This window comes from Erythrolamprus reginae, chromosome 2 (genome assembly GCF_031021105.1).
Source record: "Erythrolamprus reginae isolate rEryReg1 chromosome 2, rEryReg1.hap1, whole genome shotgun sequence".
NCBI classification, from domain to species: Eukaryota; Metazoa; Chordata; class Lepidosauria; order Squamata; family Dipsadidae; genus Erythrolamprus; species Erythrolamprus reginae.
Genome location: NC_091951.1, coordinates 288,658,406 through 288,677,838, shown reverse-complemented (window position 1 = coordinate 288,677,838; position 19,433 = coordinate 288,658,406). Strand labels below are relative to the sequence as shown.

The 19,433-nt window shown below is 36.1% G+C and overlaps 1 protein-coding gene across 3 annotated transcripts in view; it reads left to right on the top strand.

The window, feature by feature from the left end:
- MEGF10 (multiple EGF like domains 10) overlaps nt 1-19,433 on the top strand; it is a 92,164-nt gene that overhangs the window by 53,297 nt on the left and 19,434 nt on the right. For all 3 annotated transcript variants that reach the window (XM_070736310.1, XM_070736309.1, XM_070736308.1), the window contains exons 13-18: nt 5,057-5,203; nt 9,014-9,148; nt 11,923-12,051; nt 14,348-14,476; nt 14,996-15,124; nt 16,340-16,468. In XM_070736310.1, coding sequence (XP_070592411.1) covers nt 5,057-5,203; nt 9,014-9,148; nt 11,923-12,051; nt 14,348-14,476; nt 14,996-15,124; nt 16,340-16,468 — 798 coding nt within the window. The remainder of the gene's footprint in view (nt 1-5,056; nt 5,204-9,013; nt 9,149-11,922; nt 12,052-14,347; nt 14,477-14,995; nt 15,125-16,339; nt 16,469-19,433) is intronic.

Genomic DNA, 19,433 nt, shown 5'->3' with positions numbered 1-19,433 from the left:
ACCTGGGAAGGGTGGAAGGCTGAGTCAACGTTGAGCCTGGTGAGATTTGAACCGCCAAATTTAGCAGTAAGCTGAAGTAGCCTGCAGCACTGAAATTAACCACTGTACCACCTCGGCTCATAATGAATCATTTTTATCAATATATGAAATTCTATTTTAATCACAATGAGTCCAAATATATCTGGTGCAGTCCAGATTAACTGCATAAACTTTTCTCTGAAAATGAACATCTGGAGATAGAGTAATTCTCTAGAATGGAATAATTTTATCTAACTAATTGTAGTCTTTTAACCTATCATGACAGAATACCATTTGATTGGTTTTGTGCTATCAAGTTGCTTTCATCTCCTAGCTTTCAAAACCTACATTTTCTCCAAAAGATAAGTCATAGACAAAACCTATTTTCTTTGGAACAATGTAATATTTAAAAGGCATATATAAAATGCTGTAAATTACTTGATATGTTTCTGAATATTCTATTAAGATTCATAGTTATTGACTTCTATCACCAATCATGGCTTTGTTCAATCAATACATTTATCCAATCCTTTTAGTGATATAACTAAACTGATGTATAGGTTACATCTGGAATTACATTTGGCATAGAAATCCAATAAACAAACAAACAAATAAAATAAATAAATAAATAAATAAATTCCCTGCTAATAATATGGTCAATTTTGCCAAAACTAAAATAAAAATCTAATTATAATATAGTATAGTATAGATAAATAGGACATGAAGGAATTTTCAACATTATGATGTAACAATTCCAATCCTAGTCCTGAATTGTTGTTTTTTCTTTGCTGGGATCAACAAACTTAGGTATGGATTAGTCAGTCTATCAAACACAATATAGGTTTTCTGTTTTCTAATTTTAAATGTTCTACTCCTTTTGACAGAACAATTATTTCCAGAGTTTGCTTTAGAAAAACAGATATTGGTCTATTGTTTTAGTATAGGCCAGTGTTGGCAATCCTTTTTTTTCCTTGGGTGCCAAAAGAGCGTGCATGTTTGCTATCGTGCATGCGCGAGTGCCCACACCCATAATTCAATGCCTGGGGAGGCCAAAAACAGCTTCCCTCAACCCCTGGAGGCCCTATAGAGTCCGGAAACGGCCTGTTTCCCAACTTCTGGTGGGCCCAGTAGGCTAGTATTTCACCCTTCCCGGGCTTCAAATACTTCCTGAAGTCGGGGGAGAGTAAAAATGCCCTCCCCCACCCCTCCAGAGGCTCTTTGGAAACCAAAAATGCCCTCCCAGAACTTCTGTGAGAGCCAAAAACCAGCTGGCTGGCACACACATACACATTGGAGCTGAGCTAGGGCAATGGCTCACGTGCCAGCAGATATGGCTCCATGTGCCACCTGTGGCACCCATGCCATAGATTCGCCATCACTGGCCTACGCTCTTCCTTGCAGTCCTGAAAAAGAATGTTTGCTTCTAAATATAGACAGATGCCATATTTGCATTCTTGCACACCGCAAAGCATATTTTTGCCCTTGAATCCAAAATATTGCACAATCCCACTTACTGGTTGTGAAGAGGGCCTTCTTTTGACTTATTTGTACTTTTGAAACATGAGCAAATATATAAAATATCATTTAATGTGCACTCCAGCAGCTGTCAGCATGGATCATTTACTAGATCCCAACAACACTGTACAGAGATTTAGATTTTCCACATGTCAATGTTACCACAGTGTTCCACAGTACTATTATTGCAAAAATAATAGTAAAAGTATAGTATTAAAATTATAAATAAAAATTTATGAAATAAATTTTATTTTATATATATGATATATATAAAAATATTTTATAGTGAAAGAAATAATTTTATCCAAGTAACCATTCCCTTCATTCACACCATTGTATGTGCTGCAGGAATGCTAATTTAGAAGTGGAGCTCTTGGCATAGTTCTCTGAGTTTGAGGATTTCTTCCGAGCTGCTTAGCTGAAGTTTATCATGACCATTTTGCTATTGCCTAGCAACTTGCAAAGGCCATAAATGAGGTCTTTGTCCATTCTCCTGGCAAAAGATTTCCTGACTGATCTGTTCATCAGGAATGAAATTAATGGACTTACGTATTTGCTAATAATTCTGTTTTGGAAAATGCATTTTAAATATTTGAGGTTTGTTTTTATAGAAAAGCATCTGTGCAATTTTTAGTGTAAAGGTTTTCTGTGCCAAGTACTAATGTAGTCATCTAGGGGTTGAAATATCTAAACATTAAGGCAGAGTTGCTTGCTAACACATGGCCTTCAAAACAAGAATGTGTTCCTTTTCCAGTTTTTGTTCTTAATTCTTTTAGCAGTATTTAGTTAAATAGATGTACTGTATTATAAAGACATGTGTAAGAACACAATTCATCAGGGAAATAATTGCTCCGCATATGTACAAAATTAATTCATTTTCATTACCAGTTAGATATAGTCATAACAGAGGTGGGTTTCAGCAAGTTCTGGCCAGTTTTGAAGAACCGGTAGCAGAAATTTTGAGTAGTTTGGATAACCAGTAAATACCACCTCTTAGTGGCCCTGCCCCCATCTATTCTCTGCTCCTAAGTCCCAGATGATCAGGAGGAAATGGGGGTTTTGCAGTAATTGGAGTTTAGATTTTAGGCAAAATAAAAATAGAGGAACCCAAGCTATCTGTAGATGATATTTATTTTGCTAAACAGTAATTTGGGATTGTCCGGGTCTACGGAGAGGGGCAGCATACAAATCAATCAACCAACCAACCAACCAACCAACCAACCAACCAACCAACCAACCAAACAAACAAACAAACAAACAAACAAACAAACAAATAAATAAATAAATAAATAAACAGGTGTAATCATAACTGCTATTTCAGTTTAATTTCTCTATTTCCTTAGACTATTAAACTAACAAATAATGTATTTATAATGTATTCATGTCATATTATATATTTACCAAAATAAATTATTTAATTTTTTTAACAGAAAGACCTACATGTTTGCTCAAAAATAAATTTTGTTAAGTTTAATAGTGATTTCTTGTGGGAGATGGAAAATAAGGGAAAATTTCTATTGGATGAAATACATTGAATGAAAACATAAAAAGCAAGAAAACAATCTCTGAAATAAATATTTTTTCCCCAGTAGAAAAATATTTTCTTAAATTGCTTATTTCAAACTTATATACATTAATTTCTACATCCAAGTTTATTATTTTTTAAAATGTACCAACACAGGCAAAATTTTAAGGTATGATGTTTGTATAGCTTTCAGTGGATCTAATGACACCCAGTGTAGATTCAACAAGAAATTTAACTTATTTGCAAATATAGTGGCTAAATTTAAAATTCCAGTAGAAAATGTCTGTCTTAAGCTATTGAAAAATAAGTTATTTTGTGACTTGATTAGGAAAACTGAGCTATCTAGACGAGAATCAGCTTGCAAGAAGTTGATAGTACAATTTCTTTTATGTCTTGACAGTCAATTCAAAGTCTATTCAAATTTTCATTCAAGCGGGAAAAATAGTCCCTTTATACTTGTTCAGTATCCTGTATAAATTTAGTTTCTGAGTTCTTTTCAAATTTCAATGTGATGCATTTTCCACGACAGTTATTTCTGTCATTATTTCTCTAGTAAATTTGATTAAAAGACCTGGGTCATAATAGGTTTAACCTACATTCCCCTTTATTCTAACCAAACAAGATATTTTCCAAATAGGATTCTGTTCCCAACCCCCATAAGAGTTAATATATGGATTGCTATAAGGAGATTTTCCCCCCTTAGTTTTATTCTACTAAGAAAAAAGGAAAGTGAATAAAAATACAAATATATATATATTGATATCTTTCAAAATATATATAAATAAAAATACAAATGTATATCTTTCAAAGACATATAAATTAGCAAGATAGCACGATAATTTCAGACATAATATACAATATATGATTTTTTAAAAGAGAAAAAACTTTAGTTTTTCCAAACATATCAGATGATGTTATGAACCTATTAACTGTAAAAGAAAGAGAGAATTTGTTTCATTGACTTCTTTTGCACAATCAAGTTAACTTTTATTTGTTTAGGCCTTTTGTGTCCCCAATGTAGATATTTTAAATAAACAAATAACATTTAAAATTATTTAATCTTTGCCCTAATAGGTTAAACTGGGATATTAAGGCTATTCAAAAGATAATATATCCACAATATATTGTGATTATATAATGCTTTAAAGCAGTGCTTCTCAACCTTTCAGATGCCGCGACTTCTTAATACAGTTCCTCATGTTGTGGTGACCTCCAACCATAAATCTAGCCCCAATTCTCCCAACAGAGCTTTAAGCTGATTGGCAGGAAGGTCAGAGGGACACCCCCAATGTAAATGCCTGAATGGTCAGATTGTAAAAATATGTTCCAAGGCACAAGAATAGAAGTTTTAGTTCCTAATACCATGGGAAATTTGTTATTTCCAATGGTCTTAGACAACACCTGTGAATGCGTCCCAACCCTCAGGTTGAGAACCACTGCTTTAAAGCAATATATTAAAAAATTGCTTGCAATTTCAACTACTTTTGAAAATAAATTGATCCTGATCTGAAGCCCAATTTCATTCCATCACTGGCATCAACTGAATAGTGCATCACTATCTATTTTGCTCGCCCAATAATTTTGGGTTCTTATTTCTTATAGCAATTCTCCACCTTTCTCCCTACTTTGAGCTTATTCCATCCCTATGTTAACAAGAAGCTTTGTTTAATCACAGGGACCCAAAAGTTACTTGTTGTGGCTTCAAATATAATAAATAATCAGATGTACATAAATAATCTTTACATCAAATGTTCCTCTTTGATCAAATGAACATTATTTGATTTGCAATTTGCTAGCGTTTCCTTAGAGAGAAAGAAATAGTCATAAGGGACATAGAGTCTAGCACATCACTTGATTTGTTAGTAGATGTATAGAAGTCTATAGAAATCATACTGAAACTCCAGACTTACATTATGATTCATTCACCATTTTATTTCTGGTAATTTTGTTGAACTTCTAATATTGTTACTGATAACTGTATATATTGATTGTTTTCAGGTATACATTGTGACAGTGTATGCGCTGAAGGACATTGGGGTCCAAACTGTTCATTGTCCTGTTACTGTAAAAATGGAGCATCATGTTCTCCAGATGAAGGAATCTGTGAGTGTGCACCTGGTTATAGGGGTGCTACTTGTCAAAGAAGTGAGTTTCCTGTTCCAGTTTATTATGATTATAATTCTAATATATAAGCTGTTCTGTCGGGCTGTCTGATAGGAGCTTCCTGAAAATTCAAGGATACAAATTTCAGACACACACACGTTTGAAAATTCAAAACAATATTCTTTATCACAAAAGTCAAAATAAACTAAGCACTCTTTTTGTATTGCAAAGAGCACTCTTCCCAAAACAACCAGGTAGTCTGTACAGTGTCCCTTAAGCAGTCATTAAGTACTTAGCCCACAGCTGGGGAGAAACTTCACACTCCTTCTTCTTCCAATGAAGGGAGACACACACACACGCTGCTCTGCTTTGGTTTCAAAGGCGTGAAAAAGCAACAAAATCCAACACACAAGATTCCTGACAAAACTGCAACAGATATTCTTCCACAATGGCCAAACCCACATGCTGCTATTTATAGCAGCAGCCCTAATTACTGGAGCCCACCCAAACACAGGTGGCCTCCCTTATTTCCTGTAATATGTTCTTACTTGGTCTCTTCTATGCATAATTCTGCGCTTGTGTGGGTCCAAAATGTCATCATCTGAAGCTATAGAAGATAAGGAAGATTGACTGCCTTGGCTGTGTGCCAAGCCCTCCTCTGCCGAGTCACTCCCACCTTCTTCTTCGTCCGAGGAAACTAAACTCTGATCTGATTCTGTCAGCAATAACGCAGGCCTGTGACATGTTGAATTTTCCCCTGCATCCACCTCCCCATTTCCTGGGGCAGGAGCTGGGCCAGAGCCAACCACAACGATAAGCAAACTACTTTATCAGAGAAAAACATTCCTACAAAACATGGATTGGGTCCTAACCTATCTTGCCATTGTTTGCTTCCTCCCATGCCATGTGGGTGTGGGCGCATGCACAATGCCGAAAACCAAGCTTTGTGAATGTGGAGAAGCCAAAAACAAGATGGCGATAGCCACGGACAGCACTGACATAATCGGTTCTGTGACGTCATCACTAGTTTACTAACGGTTCTAAAGAACCGGTTAGAACAGATAGGAGCCCACTTCTGTTACAAAATGATATGCTGAGTTAGTAATCTAACTACTTTTTCATATGGAAATATATCATATAAATAATCCAATGTTAAAAAGAACTATAGTTAGGTAGTTATACACACATTCACAGACATATACGCCTGGAGGAAATGCATTAATTGCCTTCTGTTAAATTGGATAAATTATTCAGAATATCCACAGGGAAGCTGATGTGTTTTAATTGGTGGCTTCATTCTGGGTTTTTATAACAATTATGAGTTATTTACTCCCCGATGAATTGCATATTTTTGTAGCTACTTGCATTAGCAGCAGCAATAGTACTTAGACATATATACTACTCCATAGTCCATAGTGCTTTACAGCAGCAGCCCCCAACATTTTTGGTGCCAGGAACCGGGGCATGGCTAAAAAAAGATTGGGAACCACTGCTTTAACTGTTTCATTATTATAGTCTTTAAGAGGTGGTATGGATCTTGAGTCTTTGAATTGGTTGTTTAGAAGGCACATATGGACTTTGCGGAGAGGGGCGGCATATAAATCCAATAAATCTAATCTAAATCTAACTTTGTATGTAGAAGGTTTACTTCTTGACTTATGTGATAATTGGTACATTCAGTCTTTATTTGGTGACACAAATTTTTGTAGCAGCTTTTAAAGTTTGCAACTTTAAAAGTAAATTTGCAAAGTAACCTGTTTTATTTTTTTTTTCGCTAAAGAGATCTCTTTTTTGATTGGAGCTTCCTTATTTTTATGGGTAATTTATTTTTCTTGGTTTTGGTGATTATTATTATTGGTGGCCTTCGTTTATAATTGATGTTTTTACTTATTAAAAACAAATTGAAGCAAAAGGTTCAGAGGCTATTCTTTAAACACATAATAAAAAACTCAAGTAGAAAAAAAGTAATAATTGTATATCTAAAACCAATTTCAATAATAGAAAAGGAAGAGGATATTGATTAAGAAGAACCAACTGAAACAAAATAATGGCAAAAATTGACCCAATTATATGGTGTAGGAATCAAATCCTATTTTAAAGACACACCTTTGGGGGTTATTTCATAATATACTTGTATAGTTGTATTAATATAATATACCTCAATATTATTTATGTAATATAATATAGTTGTATTGATTTATATTTCATTATCTACTTCCCACTTTATCTAGTTACTGTTCCCTACTTCAATTCTCATGTCTCTATATACTTTCCACCTAAATTATTTTTCCCCCAACTTTGCTTTTTTTACTCATAAACTTTTTCTGAAAGTATCCAGAAAACCTTAGCAAAGAATGGGCATTTTCTGTGATCTATTACATCTTTATATTATCATGTTATCATACATTGTGAGAGAACACTTATACCCTCATTTTGAATGCTGGAAAAAATATAAATTTATGATATTATCATTTTAATTCTTCTAAGTGTTTTATGTTAGTTATTATACATTGAAATCTGACTTATGACATGAGAATTTATGTAGTAGTCTAAGCTATAGAAACTGGTACTTCTTAATTAACAAAACAATCTGAGTGGTTGATGTTAAACCATCCCTTTATCTATGGGATGTTTAATCCATCAAATTTACTCCCACATCAAACCCATTGAACTGAACTGAAGCTACATGGGTGCCGTCCTTAATGAATAATTTTGCCAGACTAACAACAATTGTTACCATCTCTAATGACTTTCACAGTTAATCATTCAGTTAATGCTGAAGTGCTGTAAATTAAATGAAGTAATGGCATTATAACATAGGCATAGCCTGGAGACTCTCTTTATTATACATGAGACAGGATAACTTCTTAGTATATTCGGGACAATATCACATTTAAAAGGATAGTTGCACTAATTATGTTTATACAACTGCAGCTAACTTGTATGAAGACGGACGGGACAAATTATGGATGGACTTAAAAAAAACAAACTGAAAATTTGATGTAACTGGAATGCTTTGTTTTTCCTTCTTAAGGAACCTGTTTCAAACGCGTCACGCTGGTTGACTTCTAGAAAATTCTAAAAATGTAAAGGCAAAAAATGCCCTTATAAATGTTAATTGCTATTTCATAAATTAAAAAAAATGTTAATATATTGATTGGTCCTTTAAAGGAATGCCAGAATATTACAGTTATAAAGAAATAAATTCTACCCCCAAAATTATTTCTTCCTCAGTCAATCAAAATGGAGATATATAGTATCTCTCCCTCTCTCTGAAGAAAGGACTGGTGTTATTGGCATATGAGTGAATAAGATTTTTTTCCCTTTAAATAATGAATGAAATAAACAGTAGCGTGCAGCTGTCTGCACTTGCTCTTGTACTGAGAAAAATATTTAAACTACCCAATTATAGTGACAATTATGACAAGGAAATATTTAATTGTGAGCAGAATGGTTTTATATACAGTGACACTATAATAAAAATAACAGCAATTTTAGGTAAAATTCACTGTGTATCAAGCTGTCTTCAAATCTCAAACAGTTATTACCTTGAAGGAAAATCACTGGAAGTTGAAAACGAATTCTGAAAGAAACAATGGTATATTATTTTCGTAATGTTGCCAAGGAAACCAAACTTATGTCCATAATGTTAGTGGTGATTCAGCAGGATGAAGAGACCAGCTTGAATTGAAGAAGATTTAATACTTGAAACTGTCTGAAACAAATCTACATAAATTTTAGAACCTCTCCAGTATTTCCAAATTTCTCCAGATGAATACAGCTCAGTTCTTTTAGATTACCGTAGATAAGTATGTGCAGAAGGTGAATGTGATGGTGTCTTTCTTCTTTCAGTTTGTTCTCCTGGATTTTACGGACATCGTTGTAACCAGGCGTGCCCACAATGTGTGCACAGCAGTGGTCCATGCCATCATGTGACAGGACTATGTGACTGCTTACCTGGTTTTACAGGAGCGCTCTGTAATGAAGGTAGGGTCACCAAATAATGCCAACAACCATTTCCATTTTTGTCCTTGTAATCAGTGATGGGCTGCTGCCCCCAAGGGGGGATGGACAGATGATGACACAGTGGGGGTAGTAAGTTTATGCACTATTTATTGAATACTTAATAGCTTTTTTATTGTCCTTCCTTCTCTAGTACCTTGTTTGTTTGTTTGTTTGTTTGTTTGTTTACTTACTTACTTACTTACTTACTTACTTACTTACTTACTTACTTACTTACTTACTTACTTACTTACTTATTTATTAGATTTGTATGCCGCCCCTTTTGGTAGATTCGGGGCGGCTCACAACACAATAAAAACAGTGAATAACAAATCTAATAATTTACAATTTAAAATATTAAAAAACCCCATTATTAAACAGACATACACACAAGCATACCATACATAAATTGTATAGGCCCGGGGGAGATATCTCAGTTCCCCCATGCCTGACGACAAAGGTGGGTTTTAAGGAGTTTGCAAAAGGCGAGGAGGTTAGGGGCAGTTCCAATCTCTGGGAGGAGCTGGTTCCAGAGAGTCGGGGCCGCCACAGAGAAGGCTCTTCCCCTGGGGCCCGCCAACCGACATTGTTTAGTTGACGGGACCCGGAGAAGGCCCACTCTGTGGGACCTAATCGGTCGCTGGGATTCGTGTGGCAGAAGACGGTCTCGGAGATATTCTGGTTCGATGCCATGAGGGGCTTTAAAGGTCATAACCAACACTTTGAATTGTGACCGGAAATTGATCGGCAACCAATGCAGACTGCGGAGTGTTGGTGTAACATGGGCATGCCTAGGGAAGCCCATGACTGCTCTCGCAGCTGCATTCCGCACAATCTGAAGTTTCCGAACACTTTTCAAAGGTAGCCCCATGTAGAGAGCATTACAGTCATCGAACCTCGAGGTTCGAGGTTCGTATGATCCTTAATTACTTTTAAAATAGGAAATAATTAAATAGTATCTTTTTACCCATAAACGCTTGAATCATTTTAATCATTATTTAGAACTGAACTTTTATAGCAATTAAAGAAAATCGAGCTACTTGCCTAATCTGTTAGTATACTGAGTCTTGTGGGTTCAGTACAAAACCTTAAAATGCTACTAAACAAATAATGCTGCCTAGCATTTGTCCCTTTTGTGGCTATTCAAATAATGTGACTTAATCAACTGGAAAAGAGTCCAAGCACCTATTTGAAAACCGATCTTGGTCGGTAAGCCACTCCCACCCAGTCAAATAATCTTTAAGCCACCCCTGGTCACTTGCGTGTCAAGCCACTCCCACTTGGTCACATGTCCATCAAGCCACACCCCACAATAAGCCACACCCACAGTGTGGTAGTAAAACTTTTTGCAGCCCTTCATTGCTTGTAACACATTTATTTGCCAGGATTGTACAAATCATTGTAAGAGTTGCTGTACTGAGCAGTAAATGATACCTAATTAATTACAGTCAATAAATTAGATCCAAATGGTGGTTCTTCATTTTCAAGCATCATATTCCTTGTTATATATAAAATGCATATCTAAATACCCATAAGTATTCTTTAGAAATCATGGTTCACCCTGGGGCAATCATAGTTGTTGTCATCGTCATCATCATTATTTGCAGTGTGATAAAAAATTTCCCAACCATCATATGACGGAGTGAATGGCAGCTCATGAAAGGTGATTGTTAGACAGAAAAAAATTCTTCCCAGACCCTTTTATTTTTTTGTTACCTTGTGCTAACAAAAAATAAGTCATGGAAATAATTTTTCATATATGATATTTTTACTTACTGAAATACTGTAAGACTACTGAGTACTAAATGAGAACGAGGACTAAAGAGAAGCAGCATGGTGAATATACCATATTGAACCAAGCAGGGGGGAAAACTGAACATATAAACAGAAGACAGGCAGAATAGTGAGTCCTGGATAATGACAGAATGTGAGAAGTCTACAAAGATAAAGAGAAGGAAACCAGAGAAGTGGATGGGAAAAACAAAGGTTATAGAAAAAAAAAGATAGCTACTGACATCTGACTACAGTATTAGTATAAAAGTATTTAAAAAATAAAATATAGCAATAGCAATAATGATAGCTATTATATATGCCCCATAGTGCTCCAGAGTCTCTCTGGGTTGTTTTGAATGTCAGCATGTTGCCCCAAAAATCTGGTTCCTCATTTTACCGACCTCCTAAAGATGGAAAGCTGAGTGTCAGGTTTCCAAGTGATGAAACCCATTCATAAAAGAAAAGAGCAGAGTCCATCTTCTAAACAATTCCTTTTATTTAGGTAGATATCAAATTGGCAAAGTCTGGTGTAATTCCGGATCTGACCCAAATCGGAATCACCACCACATAATATTGTAAATTAGAAACCCCCCATCAAAGTCGTATTCTCCAATAACACCCAATCCACATTAACCAGTGTCTTCAATCTCCACCTTCTGGTCTCACTAGGAGCAGCTTCTGTTCATATGGGAGAGAAGGTCACCTATCCAAAGCAATCCTCACTATCTATTTGCTCCTTCTCCCTCTCCACTTAGGAATTTGGTAAGCCCCCCCCCCCCAAAAAAAAACAAAAAACTTAGAGTATATATTAGAGAGCTAAATAAAATGGTTACACCTATGTCAATTCTGGGCTCAATACTGAGTCAGTCTTGAGCCTGTCAGGATCAAACTCCAGGTTGTGGGCAGAGTTAGTCTGCAGCACTGCATTTTAACCACTGTGCCAGCAAAGTAGAAGTGTAAAAAATATAACTATTTTATTTTTATAGTTTGTCCCAGCGGAAGATTTGGAAAGAACTGTGTTGGGGTTTGCACATGCACAAATAATGGAACTTGTAATCCAATTGACAAGTCTTGTCAGTGTTATCCTGGTTGGATTGGTAGTGATTGCTCCCAGCGTAAGTACTAGCATTTCCTTCTTTGGAAAGTTTCTATTTGGGGCATATTTCATTAGAGTTTAGTTCATAAAAACTTTCCCCCCACACAAATAAAATGATTAAAGCAGCCTGGCTAATTTATCTCACCATATTTACATATCTAAGAGTGCGTGAAATATATGCCATGCGCATTTTCCACATTTGAAAAAAATAAAACTTTACAACATAGCCACCAATGTAAACTCTATAAATAATTCAGAAGCTCTTAAGTATTTGCTGTCCAAATAAATAAAAATATTCCTGTATTTTATCCATGGAAATGTTCACAAAAAAGAGGCTGGAAAATATGGAACTGTCCTTCCTTAATGTTATAAAGACAAGCACAGCTGTAACAGACTAAAACAGTGTGGGTTTCCGCCCCCACTCGCATGCCAAATGTTTTTGGAAAGAAGTCAAGTTTCTCAAAGATACAAGTTCTTTCCTATATGTAGATGCACATATTTTCTGGAAAAGCATGTATCTTTGTATGTTTTCCACCTACTGGCCAACTGCTAACTCATCATAAAACTCAGATAAAGACCAGAATGGCCAGAGAACAAGATGGTTGCTCATTAGAATTTATTTATTTATTAGATTTGTATGCCGCCCCTCTCCGAAGACTTGGGGCGGCTCACAACAATAAAAACAATATTATAACAAAACAAATCTAATATTAAAAGAAGCATATAAAACCCTATCATATATTTAAAAACCAAACAGCACATTCATACCAAACGTGAAACAAAATATAAAGAAGCCGGGGGGAAAGGTGTCTCAACTTCCCCATGCCTGGCGGTATAAGTGAGTCTTGAGTAATTTACGAAAGACAAGGAGGCTGGGGGCAGTTCTAATCTCTGGGGGAAGTTGATTCCAGAGGGCCGGGGCCGCCACAGAGAAGGCTCTTCCCCTGGGCCCCGCCAAACGACATTGTTTAGTCGACAGGACCCAGAAAAGGCCAACTCTGGGACCTTATCGGCCACTGGGATTCGTGCGGTAGTAGGCGGTTCCGGAGGTACTCTGGTCCAATGCTGTTGACTGGCTGATAATACTAGAGTTTGGGCTGTAATGAAGAAGTAGCTGGCATAATGAGCTTTACACACATCCATTCATCTAAAGAAAATTTAAGACTTAATCTAGCAAAAATAAAGCAAGGTACAGCTAAAAGGAGAACTGAGTCATTGGGGGCCAGTAAAAAGAAACTATCAGTAAAGAGTAAAGCTAGGTAGAAACAATCTATGATTTGAAATAAGAAAACACTGCATAGAAACTGAAAGTGAAAGCAATTTAGAAACGTGGGAAAACTGAGAAATATTATTTTTTTAAAAAATTACTTTCCGGTGTATACAGTAATTGCCATCATATTGTTGCCAATGTTTTTGAGAACTAGAATCCCTTCCTTTAAAGAGGGTTTTTTGGGGGGGGAGACGGGGGTGTCAGATACATGCTTGTGGTGATGAAATGTATCTGAGAGGAGTTGGCTGACAAAATTAGTGGGCACAGGAAAGACTAGTACAGAAGTCATATAAAGGCAAATAGTACAGAAGTGGGGGAGAGCTACCGTTGTCTTCCAACAGTATCTTTCACTTACAACTGTCTCATTTAGTGAGGTGCACTCTTCTGTCGCTTACTAGCAAAAATAATTGGAAGGCTTAGAAGAACTATTCATGGGTTACTTATTTATCTCACTGACTAATTCAACCTGGAGATAAGGACTTTAATATTGAAAAATATAAATGGAATAGTTAAAAATGAATTGCGGGTAGGATGGCACATAATAGAAGGAGGTATTAAAGAAACTCAAGGCATGAAGACAGAAGAACAAGAAGTACTAAGGACTATGATAAAAGCTGCTCAGGCAACTATAGTATATGGATGGAAGGATAAAAGTAAATGGACACTAAAACGATGGAATGATTATATATTCGAACAAGTACAAATGGAAATAACTCATATTATCTCACTGAACTGTTCATGGGATGAAAAAGCTGAATGGATAAGAAAAAAATGGAAATTTTATTTTGTATGGGTGGAAAGGGATAAGGCCAATGAAGACATAAAGAAGAAATTGTCTAGAACTCTGACCTGGCTGTGGCTAAGAATAAGAAAGAACTGAGAGAAGGGAGGGGGAGGGCTATGGGTGAAAAGAAAGAAAATAAAAATAAAAATATATTTTTTAAAAAACGTGATAATTTTTTATGCATCTCCTCTTAGCCAAAATTCATTTTTATTCTGCATATTTTTGTATTGCAATAAGGCTAACTGATTTGTTTTGTTTCAGCTTGCCCTCCTTCTCATTGGGGCCCAAACTGTATTCATACATGCAATTGCCACAATGGAGCTCACTGTAGTGCTTATGATGGAGAGTGTAAATGTACACCAGGATGGACTGGTCTCTATTGCACACAAAGTGAGTTAAACATATTTGACTTGATAAATTTATTCTGCATTTCAGAAACAGTAACTTAAAAATTAAAAATTAGAGGAGCTCCTGTTGGGTGATAAAATAATTCATCTGCTTCCTGGTTTTTTTTTCTCCTTGAGAATTTTTAATGCCTTCAAGTAATATTTATTTTTATTTATTTATTTATTTTGTCCAATACACAATGAGGGTTTTAGTGGGTATATATACACATAGTAAAATACATGATGAAGGTTATAGAGGAGATACTCATAGTAAAATATATCTAAGAAATAATAGAAAAGAAGGTATAGTAATAGAACATATCAATGAAAGAATAGAAGAAGAGATATAGGAATAGAAGAAAGGTATAGGAGATTTAGGAGAGCAATATTATTTATATAGGAGCAATATTATTCATAAGTCAGAAGGTGAGAAATGGTATTGTGTAGGATATAAACCAGAATAAAAAATTAGAATTATTGAATGTACACTGCATCATTTTACTTTCTTACTTTCTTCTTCAAGGATGTCCGCTGGGTTTTTTTGGGAAAGATTGTGCTTCAATCTGCCAGTGTGACAATGGAGCTGACTGTGATCACATCTCAGGCCAATGTACATGTCGTACAGGATTCATGGGGAAATACTGTGAACAGAGTGAGTTGGAAACTTTACTTACACATTGCTAAGAGAAGATGTACGTATAATAAAAATCCACTAAGCTTTTTTCTTATTTAGATTAGATTGACTATAATAAAAAAATTACACGGATTGCTAAATGGATAAGACAGAGGCAGTGATACTTAATACATTACAAACCCTAATATACACATCCTGAATTCAATCCAAAGTGAGGTTATTTAAAGTTTGATTTTAAGTCATGATTTTTACTGAATTTGGTGGGATTAAGGGTGCATCGTTAGCTCCTTAAATTGCAATAGCATCCACATTTCATTGAAATCAATAGAATATAATATAAATATGGGGATTTAGATGGAGGTTTGTATTTTAGGTGAAGTTACTTTCAATAATATTTCATCACTTTATAAACAACCTACAATTGTTTTTTCCCCCTTTTTCTCTAAAAATTGGTATATGTTCTGAATATTATAGTTGGCTTTGGCATACTAGTATTTTTCCCTTAAAGTTTTTTTTCCTAAAGAAAATGTTTAGAGTTAATATCCAGGAAACTAGATTTCAACGTCAATTAATGAAATTACTCAACATACATATTTTTATAATATCTGTAAAACATCACAATATATTTTATTCTAAGAGTTCGATTTCTATTGTAACGAATAGTTTCCCAACTATTTTTGCAACTTAATTTTCTGTGGAACCTTTTTAAAGAAATTTGTGATGTTATCTTTTATTGAGTGAACATTGTACATGCATTTATTTTGACTTGTATTTGATTGCATTTATAATCATCTTTCAGAACATCAGGTTATGGCTAAGATATAAAGTCTTCTTGTGAAACTCCGCCATCTGGTGGTAACTATTTACATCTGCAGGGTGTCCAGAATTATAAACTAATCCAGCTACAGCACTGTAAACATAAATGCGTGACTTTGTTTCATGGGAAAACTTTATATCATGAAATAGGCTTTCCCTTCTTCTTCCTCCCACATATACTCCATTCATTTAAGGCCTGTTTTTCATAAACGGTGGGGAGAGACATGTTGCATGGGAAATGGAATCTTTCTGTTAATGGATATCCATTAACATAGCAAATCTTCACTCTCTATTACTAAGAATTTGGAAGTCCCAGTTTTACTCTAAGCTGCTCATAGTCACTTATGACTAGTTTATGCATTTGACAGCAAATTAGAATAAAGTAAAAACTCGATTTCTTTTTTTTGTTCTGTAAAGAGTGTCCCCCGGGTACTTATGGTTATGGCTGTCGGCAAATATGCGACTGCCTGAACAACGCAACTTGTGACCATATCACTGGAACCTGTTACTGTAGCCCTGGTTGGAAAGGAGCAAGATGTGACCAAGGTAATATTTTCTAAATATTGCTCATTATAAAGGTGACATGACTGCCTCCCAGAGTATATTTGCATGGATGCGTTTGCTCTTTCAGTTTTTGGATTAGAATACTAGACAACAATGAAGAATGCTAAGAGGTTTAATTTCACAATATGTGAAGCTTGTTAGGATCTCACTCCCACTCACTTTGTGCATTATCAGACACAATTCCTTATCTTTTACAGCACCAACCTCTTCCTAAGCATGATTAAGATCAAACCTAATACACAATCTAATGTATGTTTAATCAAAAGAAAACTGTTTTACATTAAGAGGATTTGATCTGAACTAAGTTGGTTGGTTCAGGATTAAAAATGAAACATTTATGATGGTTATCTGGAAAGTAAGGTTACAAGGCATGTAGCTCTCATAGGGAATGTTTGTGGGGGAAGTTGGTATTATTAGCGAGTAGTGATGGGCGAACCCAACGGTGTTCGGGTTCGGCAAGTTCGGATGAACTTTACGCAAAATTCGGCTGAACTCAAACCGAACCCAAACCCAAACCCGAACGGGGAATCCCACCAAGAGATTCCGTGGGCGAGGCTTTGACGTCACGTATACTGGCAGGTTGCTAAGGATGCCAAGGTGATCACTTCCTGGATTCCATGGAATCCAGGAAGTGATCACCTTGGCGTCCTTAACAACCTGTCGGTGATGTCAAGGCTCTGCCCCCGGAATCTCTTCGTGGAAGGGATTCCCCAGCTCCTTCAAAGGGTGGTCTTCACGTAAAAATAAACATTGTTATGTTTACGAAAAAGGATGCCGCAGCGGCGCTGCAAGCAAAGGGCGGTCCTTTCATGTAAAAAATAAACATGTTCATGTCCTTAGCATTCAGGTAGTATATTACAGTGTGCACTTCGCACTTGAGGGAAATGGAATGAGGGCTCTCATCTTTAACCTTCACCACAATGCCAGTCGATGATCTACTGACCACTGGCACTGCTTGTTCACTTCCACTGGCTTCCTGTTACACGATAGTAACTAACAATCCTGGGTCTAGAAAACTTAGAACTACACAATCTAAGTATTGCCCACAAGATCATATGCTGCAACATCCTGCCTGTCAATGACTACTTCAGCTTTAACCGCAACAACACAAGAGCACGCAACAGGTTCAAACTTATTAACCGCTGTAAACTTGACTGTAAAAAATATGACTTTAGCAATCGAGTTGTCGAAGCGTGGAACTCTTTACTGGACTCAGTAGTGTCAACCCCTAACCCCCAACATTTTTCCCTTAGACTATCCACGATTGACCTCTCCAGGTTCTTAAGAGGTCAGTAAGGAGCGTACATAAGTGCACTAGTGTGCCTTCCGTCCCCTGTCCAATTGTCTCTCCTTTATCTCAGATATCTTTTCTTCCTTTCATATATCTTCTCCCCTATTTTTATATCTTTTCTTCTATCCTTTTCTTTATATATATTACTACTTGTCTATTCTCCTCAATGTGTATTGTGTATTGTACAAAATCAATCAATCAATCAATCAATCAATCAATAAATAAATAAATAAATAAATAAATAAATAAATAAATAAAATAAAGAATACCAGATTCCCCGTGAGAGCTATGTGCCTTGTAACCTTACTTTCTGGATAACCCTAGTACCTATTTGATCTAAGAAACATTTCCATGTCTGTGAATCAAATTCCCACTGACCAAGACATAGTGTAACAAGTTTGATTGCAGATCCCCAAAAGGAGATGATCAGAGAAGGAGAGACAAAGGTGTTATGCAAGCACCTTCAAGCCCTAGACTCGTGTTTTCCTTCTTTCTTTGACGCTGTTTCCCTTTCCTATCACAAACTCACTGCCTCCAAAATGGATGAATTGAGCAGAGGAAGATATGTGTTAGCCAAAGTGGCAAAACTTGTGTAGACAATTCTGGATAATGACAAGACCTGTTGGTGTAGGGATACATAGGTTGCCAAGTTTTAGCAGTGTCTGGCCAACTAATTTTTATTTGGGTTGGGGAACTAAAACTGGTTTGGATGAACTTCAAATCAGAACAGCTAGATAACAACACTGCTGGTGATGGATTATTCTGAAATCTCTAAAGCTTTATTGTTGGCTAGAAATTTGAGTACAACTCTATCACAGTACTTTAACTACTGTACTACTCTCTGTGAAGTGAATTTTAAGAATCAGGTCTCTTAAAGCAACTCTTTAAAAATATATTAGATTAGATTTATTCGATTTGTATGCCGCCCCTCTCCGGAGACTCGGAGCGGCTCACAACACAAAACATGGTACAAATCCAACAATAAAAAGCAATTTAAAACCCTGAGTATTAAAAACAATCATACATTTAAGACAAACCTTGCGTAAAATGGGAGAGTCAATTTCCCCATGCCTGATGGCAGAGGTGGGTTTTGAGGAATTTGCAAAAGGCAAGGAGGGTGGGGGCAATCCTAATCTCCAGGGGGAGTTGATTCCAGAGAGTCGGGGCCGCCACAGAGAAGGCTCCTCCCCTGGGTCCCGCCAGACGACATTGTTTCGTCGACGGGACCTGGAGAAGGCCAACTCTGTGGGACCTAATTGGTTGCTGGGATTCGTGCAGCAGAAGGCAGTCTCTGAGATATTCTATACAGTATATAACTCAATAATGTAATGTAATTACTATACAGTATGAAAGCAGAGTTTTAAAAAATCTTATCCTTATCCTCTAGCACATTTTCAAACATTCTTAAAACATTTAAAACTTTATTTTACTTATTTATTTATTTATTAGATTTCTATGCTGCCCTTCTCCACAGACTCAGGGCAACTCACAACAAAATAGGTACAAAAATACAATGCATAAGAAATCTAAATTTAAAATCAAATCTAAAACCCCAATACATTAAAACAGTCATCCATCACTCATCCAATGTATAGTCCAATCATTGGTCAGAGTTAGGCATAACACTCAATGGTCCCAAGCCTGCTGGCAAAGGTG